General features: G+C 36.5%; 2 protein-coding genes across 3 annotated transcripts; both read left to right on the top strand.

Annotated features, from left to right (window-relative positions):
• The first annotated feature begins 503 nt into the window (after positions 1–503).
• Positions 504–11,546, top strand: LOC144448510 (L-threonine 3-dehydrogenase-like). Of its 2 annotated transcripts, none has more exons than XM_078138776.1 (8): positions 504–682; positions 3,401–3,609; positions 5,059–5,218; positions 7,394–7,597; positions 7,897–8,029; positions 8,155–8,201; positions 8,695–8,839; positions 11,041–11,546. In XM_078138776.1, the coding sequence occupies exons 2-8, from the start codon at positions 3,431–3,433 to the stop codon at positions 11,220–11,222; spliced, it is 1,050 nt and encodes a 349-aa protein (XP_077994902.1). In that variant the 5' UTR covers positions 504–682; positions 3,401–3,430; the 3' UTR covers positions 11,223–11,546. The 2 variants fall into 2 exon arrangements, with proteins under 2 accessions (XP_077994902.1, XP_077994900.1); XM_078138774.1 differs by having other exon boundaries at positions 3,321–3,609.
• A 1,756-nt stretch (positions 11,547–13,302) lies between these two features.
• Positions 13,303–19,203, top strand: LOC144448659 (flavin-containing monooxygenase 3-like). Its single transcript, XM_078138937.1, has 7 exons — positions 13,303–13,432; positions 14,000–14,449; positions 15,386–15,441; positions 15,818–15,994; positions 16,706–16,925; positions 18,214–18,449; positions 18,964–19,203. Exons 1-7 carry the CDS (start codon positions 13,303–13,305, stop codon positions 19,201–19,203), a joined length of 1,509 nt encoding a protein of 502 aa, XP_077995063.1.
• The last annotated feature ends 3,327 nt before the right edge of the window (positions 19,204–22,530 follow it).

Below are 22,530 nucleotides of genomic sequence, written 5' to 3'. Positions count from 1 at the left end.
AGAACATGGACAGTGATATATGTACTGACTCTAGTAGTGACAGTGAGTCAGATCAAAGAGACATTGATAATGGCAATACTGAAGGTGAAGGTGAAGGTGATGATGATGATGATGATGATGATGATGATGATGAGGTAGCTGCAATAATTGTAGCGTCTTGTTGCGGTTTTGTGTTTTTTTTCGTCTGTTTTGGTGACTTTTTAAGTTTTAGTGTTTAACACCAAAAAACTTAAAAAGACAAAAAAAAAACTTAAAAAGTCACCAAAACAGACGAAAAAACCCACAAAACCGCAACAAGGCGCTACAATTATTGCAGCTAGATGATGAGGGTGACTTTTTGCAAATGGAGAATGGGGGGGGGGGTCATGTTTTTCTTAACAGACCATGTGTGATTTCCTCGCCCCCCCCCCTCTTGTAAATACTGAAGGCTCACTTAGAACAGAAATCCCGTACAATACACGTATTTCAAATTGTGACATGTGAGCGACGGATGACATTTTGTCCAAACTGGACAGAGTCTAGTGTGTAGCTCCGTACCCCGGCTGCAGACGTACGTACAGAGCTTTCTCCGTTCTCAACGTTGCCTACCCACCACGCCCACATTTTTGTATACCACTGTTTTCGTTGGACTCAGCTGGCCGGGCCCGATCGGCGTAATCCAAGTTTGGAAGCAATATATTCGGTAAGTTATAACGAACATGATCTTTTGGTGCAACTACAGAACGAGAGTTGACTACAATGTTGTAAACATGTTTTTCAAATACCGAGCGTGACATGGCCTTGAACTCAGATAGCTAACCGGCAGTGGTACCCACAGGCACATTCAGGATATAGGCCTACGTGATATAACCACCGTGGTGGATTTCGGTTTGACGTTGTGTCATGACTCGATGTGCGTACGCTTGGTGTGTATATCAAATACTGATAACACCAGATTGCACCATATGCCTGTTGCATGTTGTGATGGTAGCTGAAGGGGCAGAAACCACCTTGCACACGGCCCATGTTTTTTTGAAAGGGCCTGGACGTAAACTGATTACGAGGGAGGGGGATGCATGTTTACATTGCGAGTTGTGATTTTGCTTTGCTGTTCGCAAAAACGGTGCTGGCCCTCCCCTACACACCTGAATGAACAATTATGAATCTAGCACAAAACACAAATGCCAACAACCCCCTGTAATTTGTTTCAAGTCTCCAATCACAGAGATCTAAGTTTGGTTTAGTATCTATCTGTCAAGCGAAGTATGTGACAGTGTATGTATGCATGTATGTATGTATATGTATATATATGTGTGTGTGTGTGTGTGTGTGTGTGTGTGTGTGCGCGCGCGCGCGGATTACCACTGGATTTTGACCCTTCTTTGGTTTTAAAGTTATAATAGGACATTACTCCAAACGAAACTGATTGCAACATGTATATACTTTTAACTACAAATTTAGTAAAAAAAAAAAAGATTCTATATATGGTCAAAATATTTTCAAACTCAAAAAATACTTTTAAAAAAATCCTCTGCTCGTTAAGTTCTATAAAAAAAATACTATTATTAGTGGCAATCATCATGTGACAGATTAGCAGATAATTTCGTGAGTCAAGATAAGCCAATCCCTTGTATGCAAAATTTTAGTGTAAACATTTCATTTTTCGTCAAATTAAAATCCTTTCTGCATGATATGTAATCCTTCTACGTGGTTTGAATGACATCGAATTTGAATAGTAAAATATGCAAATTACGAAAAGGTGATTTAGGGTCATTCGGTAGATTTATATCATCTGGATGGAGGGCTAGATAAGATGTCAAGAATAGTTTTTTGAAGAAATCAAGCATAAAATTGTTATTTTTATTGAACTTATTAAAACTATTTTATGAAGAACAAAACCATATTAGTCAATGATACTGTTTTATGGCTTTATTATAACAAAGACATTCGACTTATTGTATCTCGACGAATCACGCCCTCTGCAGGCGAAAGATTTATCGATAGGTGGCGCCATGTCCACCTAACCAAAGCCCTTGCATACAGATCCATATAATCCTTGCTGAGACGAGCATCAAGTATTGTACGACTCAAACTCCGACTCTGACTGTTGTTTCTTTCTTCCGGACGATACTGTAAAACGTGTAAAATATTGTGAAACGTTTTATGATTTGATAAAAAGGTTACTTCTTAATAATGGTGAACAGTCAGAATCGAGCGAGGGCTATGATTCATGTACCACATGTTGCTTGATCATCAACACCAACTCCAATCTCAGATCGACGGACTACGGCAGACCATGTGTTGCAATATTCAATAAAACACATTTTCATGCATAAACTCACATTTGTATTTCGTAAAATTCATATTTTCACGGCTTGTTTTACACATTATTTTGTATGCTAAAAATCAATGTGCATGTATTCGTAAATTTCATGTTTGGTACATGTATTTTTACGTTCTTTAGATTTACCCTTGTATTCTTTAACGTGCCATTTTGTATTTGTAATTTTCAATATTGTTATATAGATGAATAATTTTTTTTGATATTCGTAAATCATATTTCACATTCATCATCTTATACTGGACAAATTTATATGTTGCATTTGTTTGCCATAACCCTATGTCTACATTCTGCAATCCTATCAGAGATATGTCACGTGATGGGACAATGAACACCCATAAATAATGTAATGTGTACTCATTGTCATTGATACTTCTGATAAGCAGCACGAAAGACAATCATTAATCTTATTTCAGACAACATTTGTCATATTTACTGATATTAAAACAGTCACACACACAAACAACAAACAAACAAACAAACAAATGTGCACATAAACGCATACAGGCACTCGAATCAATTTGTATGATTTTAAAAAAAATGTACAATAAGTATATGAGAAGATGCGAAGTCTAACGAGCCACCGACAGTTTGCAAACACACGATTTCAACAAACAATTACGACAATCATGATAGTCAAACAACCACTAAAACTCACCTACGTACAGTCAATAGAAGCGCAAATAAATATATTCCATGATTTGTAACATCGATACCCTAAAGTTTTTGTGTAAGAGTACAAAGTCGAACGATTATTACTCTACATTTTTCTTAAAAGTCATACAAATTGATTCGAGTGCCTGTGATGTCCCCTACCCCCTGTATTAACACTACACGCTTTATTAGAGTGGCAGTGTACACGACTTACATTAGCAATTGTTTGACATAGTCTACGATCATCAGTTTACCCGGGGGTGTTCCACTTTTAACAACACTTCTCTGAAATCGAAACTACCAGATTCTTGCTAAGCTGGTCTCTTATTATCGATTCATATACCAGGGAACGCCCCTCGAACGCGCATCACAGTGACTCCAACCAGGTCTCATAAAGGTGTGCTGTGTTGTTGTTTTTGCTCAAAGAACTTGAAATCACACCGGAGATCGACAAACATGGCGCTTGCACAGAGAGCTGTATTTGTTGGTGCCGACAAGACTCCATGCATGGAATTCGGATCAATAGCCATCCCAGCGTTGAGACCAGGAGATACACTTATACGAATCCGTATGGCAACTATATGTGGTTCAGACATGCACACCATCAAGGGAAGGCGTGTAGAGACCACTCCAAGGTAATCTGATTTAAACTTTGACCTTTGTAGATCTTTTTTTTTTATCAGTTGTCATGCGTCAATCTTAATCTACACATAAGATAAACCGTTCATTGTGATTTGTTTGAAATTAGAACACCAACATTTATTGTAGTTAGCATAACTATGTTAATGTCTTAATGTATGTGGGGGGAAAGAGTGTTCATCTATCTTTCCTGATGCTTTATTAATGATTCACTTCCAGAACCTACACCAATCATAGTCCTGCTTGCAGACGGTACACGCATGCGCATTTCGCTCAAGGTGGTGACGTCTTACTCCGCTTGCAAGCAGGACTACAATCATAACAGGGACATTGCTTAGGGTTGCCGTACAAAAGGAAGACGTCGCACCCCCGACAGTTCTCGTTGCAGTCCAGTTCTGTCACCTTTTAGAATTAGCCGAGTAACCCACGGGTACTTGTTTCCCGAGATATGTTCCTGAATACAATAAGATATCAACAGTATTGAGATACTTGGCAAATAAATATATAAATTTATATTTCGCGGTGAGTGGACTTTCGTGATCCTAGACACGCGTGCTATTTTACCCCTTTCATACACTATTTGCCAAGTATCTCAATGTTATTGATATTGTATCGTATTCTGAAACATATATTTCGGGAAACAAGTGCCTGTGGGTTACTCGGCTGGGTCTAAAACGTGGCAGAACTGGACTGCAATGAAAGATTCTGTCCGGGGTACTGTGAGGGTACGTGGAGTAACCATGGCAGCAGGACTAGTTAAGTCGTCGTGGGTTGGGTGTTCAGTATTTTGAGTTTTTGAGTTTTACAAAAATGAGTTTACAATTTCGTAGGAGCTGAAATGTTTAGAGTCAAATGAAAGGTTTCATAATAAAACCACCAAAGCATGACGTGTTATATGGACAAAATAGACCCTCACACAGTCCTCGGAGCATAGCATTGCTAAAAGGGCAGTTTTGTATGTACCTATATCTACTGCATAATTGTACTCGAATATCCTTGTACTGAGGACCCTCATTGACTACTGATACGACTAATCAGTTGTTGACCTGTTACTGTGATGCTCGCGGCGTCGCAATAACACTGAGTCGCGGTAACATGTCAACAAATGATAAGCCCTATAGTAGTCGATGAGGGCGCACAGTACAAGAATATTCGAGTACAATTATTCGGTAGATATTGGTGCATACAAAACAGCTAATAGCGATGCTTCCGAGGACTGGTGGGAGAGTCTAATAGACAAACGTGCACGTGCTAAAACATCTTTGCAGGCAAATGCAAGATGGCGCTTCACATAATATGTTGAAAATGAGTATGAACAAGTACCCGTGGTAGCAAACAACAGTATATTTAAGAATACATATCTCCATATTTTAATTGTTGAAGACCCCGTATTAAACAAGGTTTCTAAGTTTTTAAAGTTTTCTGTGTGTTTTTGTACTCCTCAGTATTCTTGGTCACGAAGCCGTCGGTGAAATCGTCGCCCACAAACGTGATGATCTGAACTTAAAACCTGGAGATCGAGTCACGTTTAGTATCATGAACTCTTGCATGGATTGTGATATATGCAAGTCAGGAATTCCACAAAAGTGTCGGAAATTGTTCAAAGTAGGTGTAAGTCTTGGTAAATAACTTACTTTCACAGACGTTTGTGGGTTATGATCATACAAGTGAACCACAGGCACTTGACGGCTCAGATTATGCAATTGAAGTGTTACACTGAGTGTCTGGAAACCTGAAAGGTTTTAGAGGGAAAGTGACTTTGTCCTGGTGAGATTCCAGATGAATTACAGAACTGTTCAACTTTGTTCTACATCTGGTGTATTCCCTCCAGAATTGTTAACTTCCATTATCATTCCATTGTTCAAATAAAAATCATACAAAAAAGCTACAGATAATAATAGGGGTACAGCTCTGTTGGTAGTCTTTAAGGTACGCCGTGACGGGGCGCCCTCACACATCGATCAGAGGAGGCCGGTGAGGGCGGACTTACAAGACGTAACTTACAGTCTACTCTGTTGAGTTTACTTGGTACAATCTTCACATCATTTATAAAATTAATATAAGCAATTCCTTATACATCCATATCCACCCAAAGGTTGTGAAATGTACGCTAAATGCAAACATACGAAGTGTATTTACGGCCAGAGAGCAAGTACAATGGGATCATCAGGGTATGGAAAAATGAAATATATTTTTCGTGCTAAATTTTGGTAAAACTGTTCACAACCCACAAATGACTGTGTTTTGAGGTTTAGTCGACCAATTACGTACATAGTAAATAAGAAAGAATGTATATAGATATAAAAAAAATTGAATCATTCTCATATTTCCATATATACGTGTAACCGTCTGTAACGGCCGAGTCACGAACAACCGACTGAAATATGCACCCATCACTATTTCTCAGATTCGTTTCTCCGCCTGCTTATTACCAAAGGGCGACCCCACAGTGCCAAATGACTGACAGCGAAGTGACGTACGTTCGACTAATATTGGCCATCAATGTATTAAGTTATGTTCCCGGGGACCAAGTCAATATCAGCGGCTACCAATTTTGTAGTCACCATCCAATACAAAATTGTTTGCGCATGCGCGAATATTGCAAAAGTTTGCCAAAAGGTAACAATGTTTTATGATTGTTCGCTATGTGGTGGTTACGATTTTGTTGTCATCATGGTGTGTCTTGCAAAAGCGACATTTTCGTTGGTGTCAACAAATAAACAAATTCAAATCGTTTCTGTAAATTGAATTTATTGAATTAATTGAATTTATATAAATTAAAGTTCTTTTATCAGCACTCTGTAATGTTCACTGTAGTACACATAGTATTGTAAAACTTCACAACTTTATGTAAAATTAATGCTATCAGTATACATGTAATGGTATGAGAAGAGAGATAAATGAATACGGCAGTATCTCGTAATAATGTTCACACACCCAGTGTTAGTGCCGGGTACTGTAGCTCTTCTTTTCTGCCTGTCTGTCTGTCTGTCTGTCTGTCTGTCTGTCTGTCTGTCTGTCTGTCTGTCTGTCTGTCTGTCTGTCTGTCTGTCTGTCTGTCTGTCCGTCCGTCCGTCCGTCCGTCCGTCCGTCCGTCCGTCCGTCTGTCTGTCTGTCTCTCTGTCTGTTTGTCGTCCGTCCTATCTGCTATGTGTGTAAGTAATTGGTTTGTTGGTTTGTTGGTCGAATATCGGGAGTAAGTTATGTACGTTTTTGTTAACGATATCTGTCCACTTCATACTATTCACATCGGACTTGTATTAAAGTGGCCATATGGATGTGGATGTGGTATTTATTTCCGCGGAATTTTAATTTGTAAAACAAATTTATAATGACTTCCTACTTGAAAATAAACGAGAAATAACATATACCAAGTCCTTATTTGTATCTCTAAAAATTGAAAACGTTTAATAGTGTCTAAATGTTTGTTATTGTACGTACAATAACATACTTTTTTACACATTTTTTAAAGCTTTCGGCAGTTTATTGAGTTAGCAGCGCAGTCTTGGCATATGTTAATTTCTTGGCATTACATTAATTTTTCAATTAGGAAGTCATGATAAAATTGTTTCATAAATTAAAAATCCAAAATAAATACCACATTCTCATCCATATAGCCACTCTAACTTAATAATTGTATAAAGTGCATTATTTCTGCACTTTCCTGTTTTTAAAGTAATATATCATGTATGAACGAAATATTCAAGATGTTCACGCTAGAAGTTAACACATTCTTTGCATGCACATCTAATTTGTTTTTCCTGTGGTCGTAATTTTCAGCACGGGTTTCGACCTTTGACCGAAGGATGTCCTCTGAATGGCTGCTATGCCTCGCATATCATTATCGAACCGGGTACTGCTATCTACAAGATACCCGATAACGTTACTGATAGAATGGCCGCGCCTGTCAACTGTGCCCTAGCAACCATGGTTTGTGCAAAGAGTTGTATTGACGATTGGAAAGGAAAAGTATTGCTTATACAGGTAGAGTGAAAGTTAAAGTTTGTACATACATACATACATACATACATACATACATACATACATACATACACACATACACACATACATACATACATACATACATACATACATACATACATACATACATACATGCATGCATGCATGCATACATACATACATACATACATACATACATACATACATACATACATACATACATACATACATACATACATACATACATACATACATACATACATTAATGTTGTGATTATTGATATAATATACTTATGTTTTTGTTGATATCTATCTTTACTTAGGGTGCAGGAATGCTTGGATTGTATGGCTGTGCTCTATTTCATGAAGCTGGTTGTGCAAAGGTGTACTGTTCAGATATCAACAAAGATAGATTGGCCAAAGCAGCAAATTTCGGTGCTATACCGTATAATAAAGGTAATGTAAACGTACGTGCATGCATGTGTGCGTGTATATACATACGGTATGTATGTATGTATGTATGTATGTATGTATGTATGTAGTATGTATGTATGTTAATAAATGTACTGTTATTTTTACAGATTCACCAGATGTTCCTAAGTCATCTGAATTTGATGTTGTTATCGAGGTAAGTGTACACTGACAATGATTTGTTTCCTACAACTAATGCACACAAATATACAGTTTTCAATACAGAATGGTCACTTGATGGCAGTTTTCAAATTTGTGTTGTTTTCTGCCTGCCTGTCTGTCTCTATCAGTTTCTCTGTGTCTAGTGCCCCTAGGTATATGTGCTCCCACATTTGTGCACTCATGTATACATGTCTATATAGTATGTGTGTGTGTGTGTGTGTGTGTGTGTGTGTGTGTGTGCTGCACTAGAAAATTTCAGGTACAATCTTGTGCAAGTTTGTGTTTGGAACAAAAGTTCAATTCCATACTATGTCTATATATGAAGTTATATATATTCTTCTATGAGTAATCGCACATATATATCTGTGTGTAGACGATGGTTAGGTGACCCTTTAGTTTATTCTGTGTACGTAAAAGAGATCAGTTAGAAACTAATGACTGTTTCATAACAGTCACTCAACCGTTCCCATTCATTCGTTATCATTTAGGTGTGTGGTGCAGCATCTGTCGTAAATGATGGCATGGACTTATTGAAGATTGGTGGTACATATATCTTTGTTGGCATGGTACATCCACAATCTCAGTTGGACATCACTGGTAATCAGATTATTAGAAAGTACATCACTATAAAAGGTAATAACATCAATTTATTAGATCCGTTTTCCCTACAATTTTAGAACTTAGACACTATTTTCAACTAGCTTAGTCGGGGAAAGGTAGCGAAGTGATGATGTTCTAAAAAAGCAGAAGCCATAGAAGCTATTTTATAGCTCGTTTGACCAGACGTGCAAACGTCAAAATTTTCAGTTTGATATCATGGTGTTTGTCATGGATGTAGACTTTTGGAAAGATTAGTGGTTGTCACATACTTTTCATGAAATGCAAGGAAGGTCTAGTTCGGTAATTACGAATAGATCACCTGACCCCCCCCCCCCTCGCGCGCTCAAACGAACTTCCACAAGTAAGATCGATGTATGTGGGACATGCACACTGAATTAAGGGCTTAATAAATTGTTCGGTTTTTGCTTACCCGACCCCACCTACTTTTCCACTGCCAAAACTAAACATTTTTTATGTATTTGACGTGCAATTGCCACACTGAAATACAACAGCTTTTCTGTTTGATACAACCACACATAAACCAATAAGAAACTGGACATGCTACACTTTAAGATAGCAAGATTGAATGAGTACAGTTTCTTGCTACAGTTCGTCAAAGTAAAATGAACTACACATGCCACCATACAGACATCAAATGAACACCATAGAGAACGTTTCACGCGACCTTCGCAGGATGTGTGATACTAAGAAAAATATTGGCGCCCGAATGTCTGTCTGCATGTAGCTGCAATACTGTGAATGGTTTATCCTGCTAATTGAAGTGTGGCATATGCAGTATCTTCTAGGTTTCTGCGCAGTTATATCAAGCAGGAAAGTTGAACAGTATTGTGAAACTCACTGTACCATTATTTTTAGCAGAGCGTCTAGTAATCGTCTGGACAAGCCAGACGATGAAATGTAGCAAGATTATTAGTCTAGGATTTTTGTAAGACCATGGCAGACGACGTTCTGTTTCACATTTTCCTTCAAAGAGACGAGAACTTATCTCGGATAAAATATGACGATTTCCGTCAATGATGTCCAAGAACTTTGGATGTAATTGTTTAACATCCCGTAAGGGTACGGGAGGTATTAAAAGAGAATGTCTGTCTGTCTGTGTGTCCGTCTGTCTGTCTGTCTGTCTGTCTGTCTGTCTGTCTCTGTGTCATCATTTTCTAAAAATCAACTAATTAAGCAATATCATGACTCCATACTTCAATTTCAATATAATTTAGTATATTCGTTAAACATAACAACATACATTTGTCCTATAAAATTTGTTGCTGTACCTTACAGCGTTAATGAATAATTTGCATAATTAATTATTTTCGGTAATTAGGCTATATCTTAAGAATGCATACTTCAACAAAATTTTGTACATACGTTAACCATAAGAAAACACATATGTCCTATCAAGTTTGTTGATGTACCTTACAGTGTTAATGAATAATTTGCATAATTAATGATTCTTGGTAATTAGGCTATATCTTACGACTACATACTTAAATTTCAATACAATTTAGTACATACGTTAAACATAATAGAGTGCATGTCCCCTATAAAAGTCGCTGATTTCGTTTGAAGATTTCGTGAATAATTTCCATAATTAAGTATTTTCGGTAATTAGGCTATATCTTAAGACTGCGTACTTCAATTTCATCAAACATAACAGAGTTTATATGCCCTATAAAGTTTGTTGATGTACCATTACAGTGTTAATAACTAATTTGCATGATTAATGATTTTCGGTTAGGATATATCATAAGAATACATACTTGAATTTCAATATAATTTAGTACATACGTTAACCATAACAAAGCGGATATGTCCTATAAAAAAATAAAATTTTTGATATAGCTTACAGTTTTAATGAAAAATTTGCATAATTAATAATTTTAGTTAACTAGGGTGTATCTTAAAAATGCAACCTTCAAATTTCGTATAATATGATACATATATCAACCATAACAATACGCACCTGTCCTATGAAGTTTGTTGCTACTACTTTTACCTTAAATTTAATGAGTATTTTGAATAATGAACGATATTCAGTAATTAAGCAGTATCATGCACTCTTCAAATTCCGTATAATTTGTCACATACATTAACCTAAGAAAGCACGCTTGTCCAAAAACAAAGCCTGTTACCATAGTTTTTTTTAGTTTAATGAGTTATTTGCAAATTAGTGATTTTCTTACGAGAGGCAATCAGTTTAAATCTGGTTATATTTGCAGGTGTTCACAACTATGCCCCCTGGCATCTGGAGGAATCCGTCAAATTTATATCTGAGACGGCTGAAAAATACCCATATGAGAGCCTCGTCAGTGATGCATTTCCCTTACAGGACATAGATGGCGCTGTGAAAGAAAGTGAAACTCAGAAATACTGCAGAGTTGCTTTGGTAGCCAGAGACTAATTGGAATAGTCCAGTTGTCAACAATTTGTCAAAATAAACTGAATGATAAAGCGTTTATTAATACATTGAATACAACTATCCCAAGAAAATTGATTGGAGGCACTTTTCATAGCGCTTTGCACTCCTCTCCGGGCTGTTGGCGAGTTGAAAGACCACGCGACGTTTGATTTTCAAGTAAGCTGTGAAAGTACATGACCTGGAGAACATTTTTGAGAATGATAACTGTGTAATTGTTATGGCAGCAATTTCTGGCACCTAATGCCCAACGTACAGCTGTTCATTGTTGGCTTTACAAGTACTGTTCATATAGGCATTAAAAAAGAAAAAAATAGTACACACAATGAGGTGTTACGGATAATGTGAGAGAGAGAGAGAGAGAGAGAGAGAGAGAGAGAGAGAGAGAGAGAGAGAGAGAGAGAGAGAGAGAGAGAGAGAGAGGGAGAGAGAGGGGGGAGGGAGAGGGAGACAAACAGCCAGACAGACAGCCAACTAGTCAGACAGAGAGGGGGGAGACAGATGGACAGGCAGGCAGGCAGACAGACATGTACTCTATAAACACATTTTAGCGTAGTATGTATTAGTCTGATTTCATAAACTGGCACCAGATGGTGTTTGGCTTTTGAATGTTTAAGTTTTTAATATATAACATCATCATCATGACAGTTTTCATTTGAAGTGGTGTGGACAGTAAATCATTCATATTTATTTATTATCAAAATAATGTAACATATGGTGTAACAGGGGTGTAACCTTTTTATGTTTGTGGCTATATATTTTGTCAAAGGTGATAAAACTGTCAGGTAGTCCAAAGTTTTTTACACTGTTGATCTATGTTACAGTTACTCCCCGCCCCCACCACACACACGTTCAAATCGTTAGTCTGCCACGTCACAAACAAAGAGAGAGAGAGAGAGAGAGAGAGAGAGAGAGAGAGAGAGAGAGAGAGAGAGAGAGAGAGAGAGAGAGAGAGAGAGAGAGAGAGAGAGAGAGAGAGAGAGAGAGAGAGAGAGAGAGAGAGAGAGAGAGAAAGAGATTGGGTGAGTAATATAAAGAGCTTGACTGATTTGATTGATTGATTGATTGATTGATTGATTGATTGATCGATCGATTGATTGATTGATGCATTGATGTACGAGGATAAGAGAATGACATGTTGTTTTCGAATTCGTCATCCTTAAATCAGGTTGGCATAATGTACGTATTCATAGAGCACTGCTACTTTCCTCGATGTCTGAACAATACGAAAATAATCCCCGAGTTACACTTCTACATAATACCAATGGACAAAGCTCTTAGGAAACAGTACTATGAGGTGATGATACCCATATTTTGAGCGAGGACGCTGTATTCTCAATTTCCTGTTTGCAGTCTGAAATGGCCTACTGGTTTAACACCAATACCATTTTTCTGTAATGTGTGTTTGTCTACTAGCCGCGTCTTCTATTAATACACTATCGATTACACACATCGACGACATAAAATCACAATAAATTAAAACATGTATATGCTGAATTTTATGATTGTATTAAAGGAGATAGATTATTGATTCCCGAGTAGGTTTCATTTACTTTGCCTTTAGTTCATTATCAAAATTATACACAGATCGTTCTATCAATGTATTTAATTAATCAACCTGTAAACTATATCAATCTTTCAAATAATATTCAATCAATCGATCATTCATTCGATCAATCATTTAATCAATCAATCAATCAATCAATCAATCAATCAATCAATCATTATCTTAACCATCCGATAGTTATTTATTTATATTGACTAGTCAATATACCGATCAACCAATTAATCTATTCTGCACAAATCAGTATCAACCAGCCAACCAATTAACCCACAACCAACCTGCCAACCTGCCAACCAACCAACCAACCAACCAACAAATCAATCAATCAATCAACGAACTTACCTACTTAGAAGTCATATGCCTCGTCCATTGTTCTATTTGTACTGCTAGGGTACACATGCGCAGACGAATTGCACGTGTAGCGCGTGAATAAACTCATATGACCCACTTGTCTGAGATCTACGGGGTCACAGCAACCTTCCCCATTCATCAACATTCAATATGGCGGGTACGTCTGCTAGTGGTACCGATGTTGCCATTATTGGTGCTGGTGTTGCTGGATTAACGGCTATCAAAAGCTGTTTGGAGGAAAATCTTGTTCCAGTCTGTTATGAGAGACATGATAAATTGGGTAAGGACTCTGTTTTGTTACTTTCCTTTCTTTAAGCTTTAAATTTGTTTTGAAGCTTGACTGTTTACGCCAGAGTTAACAACTCAAAGGGCTTTAAACTGCTCAATATAAACAGTCATTCTTTGTAAAACAACAACAACAACAACAACAACAACAACAACATTAGACTGGAACCATCTGGATAATAGTACTTAGTCACCTAAATCATGTGACGCCTTTAAAATCGCAGCGCAGTCACTGTCAAAACCCCTTCTGATTAATACTCTTCACTGGTGTGTTATTCCTTACCCAGGACTTATACTGTACAGATGCAGATACGTCCACTTTATAATGTGTGAGGAGGGGGGGGAGGGGGGGGGGGTTCAGGGAAATGGAAGGGGCTAGTTTACATTTGTAATATCTAAGGGCTATGAGATTTCTGTTCTGCCAAATGCAATGTGAGGTCATACAAAGATGGAAGGTGAATATAAGAACTTACAATGGACTGGATTCCATTTGTATTGTATATGTAAATGACAGTGTTCGCCTTTCACCCAAGCAATGATCTCTTTGTTAATTCACACACAGGGGGACTGTGGAACTATGCCAACGAGCTACGACAAGGTCAGGGTGCTGCAGTATACAAATCTGTCGTCACCAACGTCAGTAAAGAGATGTTGGCCTTTTCAGATTTCCCATTCCCTAAAGACTACACACCGTTTGTCTCACATGATAAAGTATTGAAACATCTGAACAATTATGCAAATGAGTTCAGCCTGGATAAATACATCAAGTTCAACACCAGCGTGAAAAAAATCGAGAAAAATAAAGGCGGTAAATATTGGAAGGTGATTCTGAAAAACCAAGATGATTCAGTGAGCGAAGAATACTTTGATTACGTCATGGTATGTATTGGGATGTTTAATAAACCGTTTACACCTGATTATCCTGGATTAGATACATTCCATGGAATTAAGATTCATGCCAGTGAATATCGAGACGCCGAAAAATTTAGAGACAAGAGAGTTGTAGTCGTAGGTAAGTGTGATCCTGTTAGGGCTGTAATTTTGAGTTGTAGTCGGAGATAAGTGTTTTGTTATGATGTGTATGTGTGCGTACGTGCTTGCGTGTGTGTGTGTGTGTGTGTGTGTGTGTGTGTTTGTTTATGTGTGTGTGTGTGCGCGCGCGCGTGTGTATGTGCGCGCGTGCGTGTCTGTGCCATCATTGTCTCAATTGAATTGAAATTTGGCACAAACATTAATTTGTTATAGTGTACATGTCTGATAAAACATCTTATTGTAGATTTTAATCTTACTGATCTGAGTCATTTAAATTATTGATTATGCTTGTTAATTACATACAGCAATATATAAAGAATGCAAGCTTCAAATATCATGTAATTTTGATATCGGTGATAACAAAGGGCATGTGTCCCATAACAGTTTGTTCGTGTAGTTTTGTATTAAAATGTTATGAAATTGTTTTTTTTAATGTATTACCCCTAACCTGAATTGAAATCTACACGGTCACATAGGATGTGTGTTCCTATGTGCGTCTTGGGACATGTTAACAAATTATTATTTGAACACAGAGTTCATTACACATGTTTATCAAATCTAGATATTTCGTAGATGGCAGAGTGGTTAAACAACAACATTCAGGCTTAATTGTTATGTTTACGAAAAACAAACAAACAAACAAACAAACAGACAATAAGCTAATATAAGATAAGATCAGATAACATAACATAACATAATATAACATAACATAACATAACATAATATAACATAACATAACATACTATAACATAACATAACAACATAATATAACATAACATACATAACATAACATAACATAACATAACATAACATCAGATATAGAGAAAATGCCAATTCGTATTCTCCTTTCACCAACATTTACGTTCGTCATTTTTTTCCCAGATATGTAATATAACGTTTACATGTTTTTGTATAGGAGGATGTGATACTGCAGGTGAGATTTCCTGTGAGATTGCCAGAAGTGGCGCAGAGGCAAGTTATAGCATTTAACATACTTTATTATAATTTATTATATTTTATTATCTAATATGCGTTACTTGAAACTCTAAAATGTGTTAAATGATAAGAATTGGTGAATCTGGCTTAGAAGAGCTTATATAAGCGATCTGTACAATGAGATGAGGACTTCTTAATCTCTTAAAACAATAGCCGCAGTATTATTTCGGCAATAGATTCGGAGCTACTCGTTTTGTTTCCCAGAATGCAACATACCTCTTGTAAACAAGATCGATATGCCAATTATTATACTCTACTTCAGAGAGGTTGCATGATGCAGTGTTGGTGTACAGGACTTCTCTGGGTACCCTCAAGTATAAAAAGTGTTGTTATCTTTTTTCAACGTCCCTAGCTATTCCTAAGTGTACGTCACGGTACCAACTGTATCCCAAGAATCATTAATGGTCGCCCCTGGGATATGACAATGTTTACACGATCAAACTTTCGGAAATCAGATTCACGATTTGCTGCCTTTGTAGAAAACACCTGTAAGACAAGAGTAGCTGATTACAAACTTTTTGGATTGCACGTAAGTAAATTAATTGTTTCAATGCAAATAATGAAGTTGAACTCTGTTCTAAAAGCTACGAAACAAACTCTGATTTTAAAGGTAGTGTTAAAATTCATGCGTGAAAAACAGTTTTATGGCAGAGCTTTAGAAAAAATGGGTCTTGAACAACGGAATGATCCAATTTAATCCTTATGCATGTTATGGCGCTACTGAAAATATAACACTAATGCACTGGCCTTGAAGGAGTACAGTTTGTTAGATGTCCATGTGTCAGTCACGTGCGTGTCCTGATCTCGCCCACATTGCACTATTAGTATGTGGGATATAATTGATCTCAGGCAAAATGAGTTTATTTAGTGTTGTGTAATTTCTGATGAATTCAACGGCACTTCCATTACAATGATTCACTGTGTTCAACTTGCTACAGTAATAGTCGCCGTCTATATCCATCTATCTTGCTTTCTTTGTATAGCTTTCAGGATGTTTCGAGTGTGATTATACGGCCTGGCTCTGGCGCAAAAAGTTGAATTACCGTCATAAAACCACACACCCTTTTTAGGCAACAACAGAACACGCTGCCATTTTTTTTTGTATCAGTGAAACAATACTTTGAAGAGGGTTAATGGTTTCAATATTTATATCAGACCGAGGACCCTTTGACAGCATAGGACGTTCAGGTCAAACTTCTTTTTTAAATTTTGACAAGTCTTCATACTTCTTCCTACACAGAGTACGGTGTCCATTTTAGAAACTAAATCGTTCATGACAAATGATGACATACAGGACCGTATCGTTCAAGGACAACTTACACCAGTCGTAGGCATCGAAGGGTTTGAAGAAAATAACGTAAAGCTGAAAAACGGTACCATCTTGGAAAATATTGATGCCGTGATTTTTGCGACTGGTTATGAATATTCAATACCTATTATCGACCAATCATGGCTTTATGGTAATGTGTAATTGGTATAATGTCACGATGATACCAGAGAGTTTATAAGTTAATGTCTGTTAACGAAATACTGTTTCTGAAATAAATAAACTAATGTAGTGAAAGTGCTCTTGTTGGTTAGATTGTCAAGTGGTAAGGCCAATTAAGAAAAATATTTCATCAGTATTCATCTACATTAGTACATATCTCTTAAATTTGTTCCTGTAGTGATGCATTCGTGTGTGGCATACATCTATCAAATATTTATTAAAGGGATAATAGACTTTTGTCATTATGCAAATTAGCTTATTCATTATACATGTGCTTCAGAAATGAATTGAGTAGATTATGATGATTTTGGGAGTCTCTTTTATAATGATAATTAAGTAATTATGCAAACACATTTGGCTCTTTCTTTTTAAGTAGGCTAACTGTTACATTCATCAAATTCCCATCTAGACAGAAAGCATATTTATACAAATGAGGTCATTAACCCTCACCAATTTTCCTCAAAGACAGATATAGATATTACCACATTAGATATAGGGGCGAAATTTAATTTCGTATTTTTTGAAATACGATGATGTTGCTAGTGGGCAAGTGCTTTGATTGATGCTAATTATTCTAATCAATATATAAGTATACACACCAAGAAAGAAGTTACACCCATTGCCAAGATTTAGTGCATTCAATGAAATCCCCACTGTGTTGTAAAGTAGTATGTAAATGAGAATAATTCATATGCACAGATTTTGGTCGAAGTATACTCAAGACATGCAAAAATACAATATGTGTATCAAGTTTCGTGCCACGTTAACTAATGTCAACATCAGATACACATGGACACACAGACCGACAGACAGACAGACATACCGACATACCGACAGACAGACACACACACAGACAGACTGAAACATTTCAATATCTAAAGAAGCAAAAACGAAAGCAGACGAATAAACAAACGCACACACACACACACACACACACACAAATAACTTCATTACTTTGAATATAGTGACCTATTCATTCATAATATATCGCGTACATTCCCACAATGCTTTGCTACAAAATGGCGTCCACAAACTGAAATTTTCAATCGACAATAGAGTTTCCGTTTTTCCTTCCGAAGGATTCGTAATAAAATAAATAGCTGTACGCCTCCAGAAGTAACAAGACTAACAGTTTGCAGTCGAAAGCTCTCAGTTTATCAAATCATGTTGTGTGCATTGACTAAATTTGTAAATCAGTAAAAAAGCTCAGTTTTAATTTTCCAGGTAGTTACTAATTGTTTATTCTGATTTGTTCTTAGACACTTCAGATCAAGTCAATCTGTATAAGTACGTGTTTCCGGTACAGCTAGAGAATCCAGAAAGGTTGGCTGTGATTGGGTTGATGTCATTACCTGCTGCAGCATGGCCAGTGTTGGAAATTCAATCAAGATGGGCCAGTAGGATCTTCGCTGAGAAAGCAGTGTTACCTGAAAAAAGACGTATGATGGAAGATATTGAACAGAACCCAAAATACATCGGGACACATTACGAATTCGTAAGCACAAGTTCTTTTAATTGTTAAATTTGTATTAGTTTTATTACTTAAAGTGCCAACTGACTCGCATAAACGTACTGACATTATTACATTTGCCGCTTAGCTTGGCTATATCTTATAAACATTGGTAGATTTCCTTTGTGTGAGCTACCTTCTATATGTGATCTGCAACACTGAATAGTTTAAGATGTAAAGTTGTCCTTAGAGTTTTGTCTAGCCAGACATAACAATGAAAATAGCAATGTCAGTGAAAAAACTACCGAGCCTGACGACATTGTGTTTCATTTTAACTGGATTCACTTTTTTAAAACTCATGATGGATGTTAATTGGATAAACTGCATTGATTTCATTCACTCTTCCTCATTAGTACAAGGTTAACATTGGCAGTGAACCGACCTCAGGCGGAAGTGACGTATGTGACTTACGAGACAATAATTTTAATCACATTGTCGACTGTTTTTTTGTGTTATATCGAACATACGAATTTCAAATTTCTTAATTTCTTAACTTTAGGTAATGCCTTATCCATACGAAGAAGAAGTCGCCGAGTTACTTGGTGTAAAACCAAACTTATTGAAACTATTGTTCTCTGACCCAAAGCTTGCATATTCATTTGAGTATGGTCCAATGGTTCCTTATTGGTATCGTTTACAAGGTCCTGGTGCATGGTCTGGTGCAAGGGATGCAATCCTGAATGTCTGGGAGAACACCAAGTATCCTACAAGACGTTATCGAGACAGTGAGACAAAGTGATATGCTAGTATGCAATGCATATATTCACACTTGGTCTAAAAGATATTATCGTTCAAAGGAAGAAGACAAGAAGACAATGTAGCTAATAATACTAGTGCACCATGCATATGTTCACATTGTTATCATATACGAAGTCTAGACGTATCACTGCTTTTAATATAATTTCAATACTTTGTACTTTCATTAGTTTTTTCTTGCGAATAACGTGTAATTGTTTTGTTATTAAAGATTATTTCACTTTTCCCTATATATATATATATATATATATATATATATATATATATATATATATATATATATATATATATATATATATATATATATATATATACAAGTTTCACAAATAATTCCTCGTAGATTATGTCATTTATATGTTTACAGTATGATCTACTTGAATTAACCAAATTCTGAATTTTTTTTTTCGACTAGGACTACAATAGTAGGCTCTGCCTCTAACAAAATCTTTGCCTGTGTCATGCTAGAAAATTTTCTCCACTGGTATAAAAGTCTGACACAGAAATGGTAATACTACCCACAAGTCAATGAATTCATCACATCTCCTTAGTAAATTTTCAAAATACCATTTATAACAGTATAGTGCCAGTGACTAAATGCAATCTTTGTATACTTGTGAATTTCATTCAAGTAAATTTAATTTTTCGTCAACTTTTTTTCTTTTGGTGCGTCTTTGTTAGATCGTCGACCACGATAATACGTGTCGGAGATCAGGCTAGACTAGATGCCAGCTATTTTCTGATTCTCCTTTGATAATTCATGTTTGTCTACATTTCTCTATTTTACGGAGACATAGAAGTATTTGAATCTCGGTAAAAACACCCCCCCCCCCCACACACACACACACTTGAGAGATGCACAGTAGATATTAAACTAACAATTGAAATCAAATTCAGCGTCCATACATAACGACAGATTTCTTTACAAATATATGTGGGCTTTGCGAAAAAGGTCTCACATTGGGCTGTAACATATATTTGGAGATACTTAACTTTAATAGCCAGCAGGGTTTCTCTTTCATTTTTGATTCTGGGCAGAAACAGCATCCCCATGATAGCTAGTGGGGAGGGTGTGGGAGGGGTGTCCCCCTCCCACAGTAACAGTAAGCACTTAAAAATAAGGACATGCAGGAGGCACCAACTCATCACTGAACATAGGTTTTAGAAGGTGTTGTGACGCAAGAAATTATTAAATTTACTCGGTAAACGACCGCTCTGTACAACCGACATTTGTAATAATTGCCGAAATTTGTAATAAACCGAAATTTGTAATAAAATTGCCGACATTTGTAATAAATTGCCGATATTTGTAATAAACTGACGACATTTGTAATAAATTCTGTGAACGACAATTGTAATAAAAATTGCCGATATTTGTAATAAATTTCAGAAAATAATGTGTAATAAACCTGCCGAAATTTGTAATAAAAAATGTTAAGGGGGTTCCTCTCTGACTTTCAAAGAAATGAAGTTACTCATTCTAAACTTAGAAAGGATTTAAAATATCGTCATTACAGGCTTCCTAGAAATAATTTACAACAATTATGTCAGCCACTTGGATCTTTGAGTCTTTGTCAATCAATCAATCAATCAATCAATCAATCAATTAATCAATCAATCAATCAATCAATCAATCAGTCAATAATAAGTCTACTTATCTACCTAGCTACTTACTTACCTACTAGTACCTACATTATATATCCAGCAGTACTCATGTACCAACCCATCAGTTCAAATCATAATTCACTTGATGAACACGTCGTGCTTTATTGAACGAATGTAAATTTTGATCGTTGGTGGACGTGTTGTTAAATTGACTTTGTCAAAAGATAACTTGTCGGTTGGTTGGTTGGTTGGCTGGCTGGTTGGTTGGCTGGTTGGCTGGTCGGTTGGTTGACTGACTGACTGACTGACTGACTGACTGACTGGCTGGCTGACTGACTGACTGACGGAGGGATGGAAAGACGGGCGTATGGAGGGTAGCTAAAAAGTAATTTCAATCTGTTTTTCTAACCTGATTTTATCTAGTTCTTAAATCTTACTTCCTCTAGTGTACAAGCGGCGAATGTATGAGTTGTTTGTGATTGTGAAGGCTTCTGAGTGATGAGGGAATATACGAACTAGCATCATCAATCCATCACTTGATCAACACTTCGTGGTTGTATGATCGAATGTATATATTTTACTCATTGCGGACAAAGTGTTGGTTGGTTGGTTGGTTGGTTGGTTGGTTGGTTGGTTAGCTGGTCGGTTGACTACCAACAAACTGATTTCTCTAGAAATCTTAGAAACGGCGATTTCACAACCAATTTTAGAGTGCATTGGGGGCAAAAATTGAAAGCTTCATAATGGCTTGAGAAGTAATTGGTATGAGTATTTTTTAAAAACAAATTAGTTAGTATATCAATAAGTCTACAGGGACATATTCTTGTCCGTGAGTGTGAAGAGATTAATATGCATAAAGGCGAATATTTCAGACATCATACATTACGGACACTTGGTGTTATGGATACTGTATATCACTATATCTCACCAAAGTCTAGCGACACACATACCAGTTTCCAGGTTCGATTATTGTTGGTCTGTGAACTAATTGTACTTATGTATAAAAAGAAACATAATCGCTTGCCAATATTTGCCTGATGGTTTTATTAACACAAACCTATGACAGGCCAACCAACGATAAACTGTGATATATAAAGGAAGAATTTTGGATTTTAATCATAGAAGTAAATACATAATATAGTTCTGTATCAATTTTTGGTGCTAAATACCGGCGCAAAACTTCCCTGGCTTAACTTGTAGAATAAGTTCTTACACAGGGAATTTTGATGAAGTTTCTTAGATCCAGGTGTTTAATTTGTTGAAATCTAAGATTGGTGAAGATGAGGCACTTATTTTGTAAATTTTTACTGTCAGTTTTACTTCAAATGTCGTTACAAATGTCGGCTATTGTGTTACAAATGTCGGCAATGTTATTACAAATGTCGTTAGTTTATTAAAAATGTCGTCAATTTTATTACAAATGTCGTTAGTTTATTACAAATGTCGGCAATCTTATTACAAATGTCGGCAATGTTATCACAAATGTTGGCAATTTTATTACAATTGTCGTTAGTTTATTACAAATGTCGTCAATTTTATTACAAATGTCGGTAGTTTATTACAAATGTCGGCAATTTTATTACAAATGTCGTTAGTTTACTACAAATGTCGGCAATTTCATTACAAATGTCGTTAGTTTATTAAAAATGTCGGCAACGTTATATTACAAATGTCGGCAATTTTATGACAACTGTTGTATGACCCTTGT

Source organism: Glandiceps talaboti, chromosome 17 (assembly GCF_964340395.1).
Source record: "Glandiceps talaboti chromosome 17, keGlaTala1.1, whole genome shotgun sequence".
NCBI classification, from domain to species: Eukaryota; Metazoa; Hemichordata; class Enteropneusta; family Spengelidae; genus Glandiceps; species Glandiceps talaboti.
Note: the sequence above shows the minus strand (reverse complement) of the source record. Positions and strands in the feature narration are given on the sequence as shown.